Genomic DNA, 5,274 nt, shown 5'->3' with positions numbered 1-5,274 from the left:
AGCAAAACCGTAGTTGCACATTTAGATAGTTTATCTTTTGCATATGTTTTGACTAGGTGAAATTAGAGGCCTTAGTTAGAGTTAGAGTTTTAAGTTGCCTAATTCACGGCCCCTTACAGGAAGAAGCAACGAGTCATCAACGAACAACATGTGAGTTATGCTCGGTGCATCATCACAAATAGTTACTCCCTGCAAGCCTTGTAGGGTTATGTTCTCTAACATATGAAACCTTTTCGACGCTCCTCGCCAGTTTTATTACTCTCTTCCAAAAAAAAAGAATAGAAATCTTGCTTACCGAAGAGCAAACAGTTAAAAGTTAGACTAGATATATACAAAAAGTATTAATATTAAGAGTCAATAAATTTTAAGTTTGACTAAATATATACAAAAGGTATTTATATTTATGATATGTAATGAGTATCACTAGATCAATCATGTAATATACTTTTATAATAAACCTATTTTTGATACAAATATTAATATTATTTTCTATTTAAAAATAGTCAAACTTGGTTTCGTTTGATTTTTCGGGAAGCGAGATTCCTGTTCTTTCTGGAAGGGGGTATGCGGGAAAGGCATGTATTTGACAGATGCAGTTGAGGCGAGCTCAATCGATGAGACCTATTGATTGCGGGTTGCGGCGAAGCAGGGTGAACGTTCACCGTTTTATTTAGTCAGGCAGAGTCTTGTGCCCTTTGTATTACGGTACACCCGGTATTCCAAGCATCCATTCAGTTACAGGTGAATACCACTCTACCAGTACCAGCAACCAGTTTTACTTAAGAACCGAAATTTGTATCACTGCCAATTCCACAAACAGAATTTGCAGAGTTAATCACCAGATTGGGAACAAACAATGGACCAACTGACTCAAGATGAAAACAAAACAAGGCATAGAAGTAGGTCGAGATTGTCGACGATGTTGTGTCCGAGGAGGTATAACTCAGCCACCCGATAATATTCACAGCAGTCACCTCATCATGCGCTCTTTTTCTGGATTTAAGAAAATAGTAAGATGGCACTATTAGTCAGCAATGAAATGTGCATCCATGTTTCCACTGATACATACATGTGCTCATGTATTGAGGACCTAGTGACAAAAAAAATGCAGTGAAAACTTACCCTTTTCTCCTCTTCAATCTTAGCCTTAATGTAAGAGTACAAAGCAACACCCGCTATGGCAATGGACGTGCCAATTCCAGTTTGTGTGGAAATTTTGTTGCCTGCTCAGCGTGAGGTTTAGCAAGTGTTAGCTAGAACATGACAACAGGAAAATAAATAATTGTTCATTTCCAGGAGAAGGCGAAACCGTTCACTCACCAAAAACAACGATTGAGAAACCAATGACAAAAACACGTTTCAACACATTGCCGACAGCATGTGTCAGAGGAGCCACTCGCTCCAAGGTGTTTGTAGCAATCTGCAATACCATGAGCCCATGATACCATTGGTCATGTTATAACAGATGAAGGATGGTTCACGATAAAACTGCAAGCCTTTTTTTCGACCTCATGATCAACTAAATGGTAGATCAGTAAATACTACATGGGGAAGAAAATATGCGCAGCCATGTTCTACTATAATACCATGACTTTATGTGGCAAGCCAGCTAAAATTGCTAAACGGGTGATTCATATAAAAGTGTTTTCATGATTCGCATGATATGACGAACTGGTTACCTGGTTATACAGATGGTAGAACAGTCCAACCAAGACTAGGTCACTAACAAACTTTGTCAAACCTACTTTTGCAATGGCATCACTAAATCCATGCGACATTAGCTTGGGCCCTTCAAACTGCACAATTATGGAAGTATATCAAGAATACAATTAAGTATGACACATGGATCCTATTTTTTACTGCTTGTGGTAATTCCATCACACTTACAATTATTGCAGGTGGAATGCAAACAATGAGAGCAATTATTGAGATGTAAGCATACACGTTGGTGCTATCCATGTCAGTCTGCAATGCCAGAAACGATTAGCACAATAGTTAAGGCAAGAGTCCATAGCATAATAAAGCAAATCATAACGAGCTAAGAGATTAAAACAGAAGAAGCACAAACCATAGCTTTCTTGGAATAAATGCTCCTGTAAGTGAATGAGATGTTTGATATCATGGCATTGATGAAGCCAGTCCAGTTGAATGAAAGCTCAGTAAGGGATGCCATTGAAACACCTGGTAATTTAATGTGATCAGAGAGGATGAGCAGGAAGGGTATGTCCAATTAACTTGTAGCCAATGATTAAAATAGAAGGGAAGGTACAATTCAGATAGTATGTGTTGTTTAGCCCAGTGAAGAAGATAGAAGTAATGGGGTAATTAAGAAAGGAAAATGCACCATCGGATGACTTCATCAGATGAAGGCACTCTTAATTTCTTCTTGTCATATATTGTACTTACCTTGCCACCGATACTGTAACTTGCAACTTAGCTAGAGCATTAGGATGAGAGGATCGAATTGAGAATTACCAATGACAACAGGGGCAAGAGACAGCCACAGAGAGAAGGGAACTTGCTGTCCAAGGATAAACTGAGTAGCAGCTGCGCTGAAGAAGGGCTCCAGAGCTGCATTGCAAGTATGTAGCATAGAAACATGAGCGAACAGGACAGGGGCAAGAAGAATCCACAATGAAATATAAATGGGAAGAAAAGAAGCACCTTTGATAGTGTGGGCAAATGAGACTGCAACAGCAGCGAAGGACACATTGCTAGTGACGTGACCAATACCATGGCACACCGCCACTGGAAAGAGCAGCTTCAGGAGATTGGCATTGATAGGCTACAAAACAAGATGGCACAAAAAGATGTATTCCCTTAGGTGAAATCGTGAAGGGGCTGTGCTCAAGTAATGGCGCAAATACACTCATTTGTTCCCATAAGGAAATAACTAGATGGCACTACATATTTTTATTACATAATAAAAGAAACCCTTTTGTTCACTAGGCAAAGAGGTCAAGTTGCAGGAAGTACTAGTCCTTAATTAAAGAGGGAGGGGGTGGGGCAGTACAAATTACCGCTCGCTTGGGGAGACCGAGACTCCAGCCGACGAGGCAGTATGCGACACCCACTACTAGATGGATCAAGGACACAAAGCTGTAACAAGCGGTATGGTATTCCATCATAAATTACAACTTGAAGGTAAAAGGGAAAGCAATAAGAGCACTGAATGTTGTTGGTCCTGACTTGTGAATCAAGGGCTGCCTACTTACTATGGATAGGGGAAGTAGTTGTAGATCTTCTTGTTGAGGATGTTGAATATGACGTTGAGGAAGTACCTGCAGAAGCACATGCCCAAGTAGCGATGTTTAGACAGGTGACGAAAAAGTAGCCAAGCAGCTGAAAACGTGCGATGCGACAGAGGTGGTGCGAGTGCGAGAGTGGAACGTACCACATGAAGAAGAAAAAACCGGTGACCAGGGCCGGGTACTTCTCCAGGAAACCCTTGGCCTCCCTGTCGCGAGCGAATTAGGAAGTCAGTAATATAGTCATCAAAAGTATGTAGCTAATTCTGATTAGCTGCAAGCAAGCAGCACATCACATCACATTCACACTACAGGGACGAGCGATTGGTGAGTGGGACCAGCGTCCTATAATTTCGAAGGGAACTACTAGTCTACTAGTGATGATTTGCGGCGCAAAATTGTAAACTGAAAGTGAAATGCCGCAGTAAGCAACTGCAGATAGCGGTAGCTGTTTTTCAGTCCTTGTGGGTGGGATTGGGAAGGAGCATCTTTACACACACACACACGTAGTGCTAGTGCAGTAGTAGGTAGTAGAAGCGATTAAGAGTAATTAACATAATTAATTAATGAGAATAACGAGATATACTACACCGCCGCTGGTAAGTATAGTAACTGACCCTGCGGACTCGGCGGCTGCGGCGGCCGGGCGCAGATTGTGCTTCCTGGCGGGGTGCGACGACGGGAGCAGTGCCGCGGGGAGGAGGAGCGCCGAGCGGAGCTGGCGGCCCCAGACAATCGGGGCGGCATCGGGCAGGGCGGCGCACTTGGCAGTCCCAGCGGGGAGGTGCGACGGCGCCGCGATCGCGGGGGCGGGGGCGGCCCGCCGGCGGAGGCGGAGGAGACCGGAGACACCGGCGGCGCCGCCGGTGAGCGTTCCGAGCGCTGACATTGCGGTTGCAGCCTGCAGGGGGAGGGAAGGCTGCTTGCGCGGGCGCGGGCGCTGTGGGGGAAGTGGAGTCTGTGGGAGAGGCAGGCGCGGGCTGGGCGGGATGATATGGAGATAAGAAGGGTGTGCGGGTGGTGGTGGAGGAGGGCTGGACGAGGGTGGCGCCGGGGATTTGGTTGGCGGAGAAGCGCGCGGGGCGGATAGAGCACGGCGGACGCGGGGACGTCGCCGTCGACGGCTTAACCGGGTTTGGATTGGTGTGATTGTTGTGGGTCCCGGACCCGCGGACCCGGGAGGGAGAATCGGCGGCTTCCGCAACGGACCCACCGATATGTTGGGCCGTGCCAAAAACACCGAAAGCACTGGCTGCCGTTCGCTTCTATGGTCCGTTCCTTTTCTTTTTTAGAAACTCGTATATCGTCCGTTGGAGAATACAGTGCCGGAAATCGAACAGTTTTTTTTTCTCCTTAAAATAAAGACAAGACCCTATCAAAAAAAAAAGGAATAAAGACAAGACGATGGATGCTTGTGCGTCTGTGATTTTTTTTGTGCCCTTCAGCATAGCACGGCATCTTTTTTTTATTCGCCTTATTCATGGGGTCAGGTTCTCTTTGCCAACTCCATCAAGATAAGATTCTAGATTTGAAAGGTTGAATGGTAACGGAATTTTCACCGAGGATCGACAACAATTAATTGAGAACAAAACCCCCTTGATGCCGCTAGCAAGGGCGGAGTGGACGACCGATGTATAGTACTAGTAGTGAAGCATGAATGTGGAACCTATCACGGGTATGATTTTAGCCGACAGGATCGAGAAAAGTGTATAAGCACATAGGATGGAGGAAGAACCAATATAGCTATGGCCGCGGGTTACCTATGCGTTGTTCCCATAACAGTATCCCACTCCATTCTAGACTCTCTTTGCTTTTTGTTCTAAACATGAAGGGTTCTCTTAACACATTCCATCAAACTGAATTATCGAAATGGATTATGTTTACTTTTCTTCCATATATTCAAATGTTCATATGAAACAAAAACTATGTTAACAGTAACAAGGGAGCTGGCAATTTGTCCTCTCATATATAACAAAGCGTGGTTTGCCAGCTAGTAAAGACAATATATATAGGTAGGGATGGACCC

At 44.4% G+C, this 5,274-nt stretch overlaps 1 protein-coding gene across 1 annotated transcript; it reads right to left on the bottom strand.

The window, feature by feature from the left end:
* Positions 1–635: 635 nt before the first annotated feature.
* Positions 636–4,242, bottom strand: LOC136553236 (triose phosphate/phosphate translocator, chloroplastic). The gene is made up of 12 exons (XM_066544613.1): positions 3,866–4,242; positions 3,395–3,457; positions 3,216–3,281; positions 3,021–3,099; positions 2,665–2,785; positions 2,476–2,571; positions 2,069–2,181; positions 1,888–1,965; positions 1,680–1,796; positions 1,321–1,420; positions 1,123–1,223; positions 636–993 (listed from the first exon to the last, which is right to left on the bottom strand). Exons 1-12 carry the CDS (start codon positions 4,135–4,137, stop codon positions 979–981), a joined length of 1,221 nt encoding a protein of 406 aa, XP_066400710.1. The 5' UTR covers positions 4,138–4,242; the 3' UTR covers positions 636–978.
* Between the last annotated feature and the right edge of the window lie 1,032 nt (positions 4,243–5,274).

The sequence above is a fragment of the Miscanthus floridulus genome, chromosome 5 (assembly GCF_019320115.1).
Source record: "Miscanthus floridulus cultivar M001 chromosome 5, ASM1932011v1, whole genome shotgun sequence".
In the NCBI taxonomy this organism is placed as follows: Eukaryota; Viridiplantae; Streptophyta; class Magnoliopsida; order Poales; family Poaceae; genus Miscanthus; species Miscanthus floridulus.
The sequence above is the reverse complement of the archived record's forward strand: the minus strand, read 5'-3'. Positions and strand labels throughout refer to the sequence as shown.

Bases quoted from the DNA above. Each gene is read 5' to 3' on its own strand.
- LOC136553236 (XM_066544613.1), bottom strand. From the start codon at position 4,137: ATGTCAGCGCTCGGAACGCTCACCGGCGGCGCCGCCGGTGTCTCCGGT. The intron at 2,182-2,475 runs GTAATTCTCAAT...TTAAATTACCAG, and splicing joins TCTTGCCCCTGTTGTCATTG to GTGTTTCAATGGCATCCCTT. The intron at 1,797-1,887 runs GTAAGTGTGATG...ATAATTGTGCAG, and splicing joins GCATTCCACCTGCAATAATT to TTTGAAGGGCCCAAGCTAAT.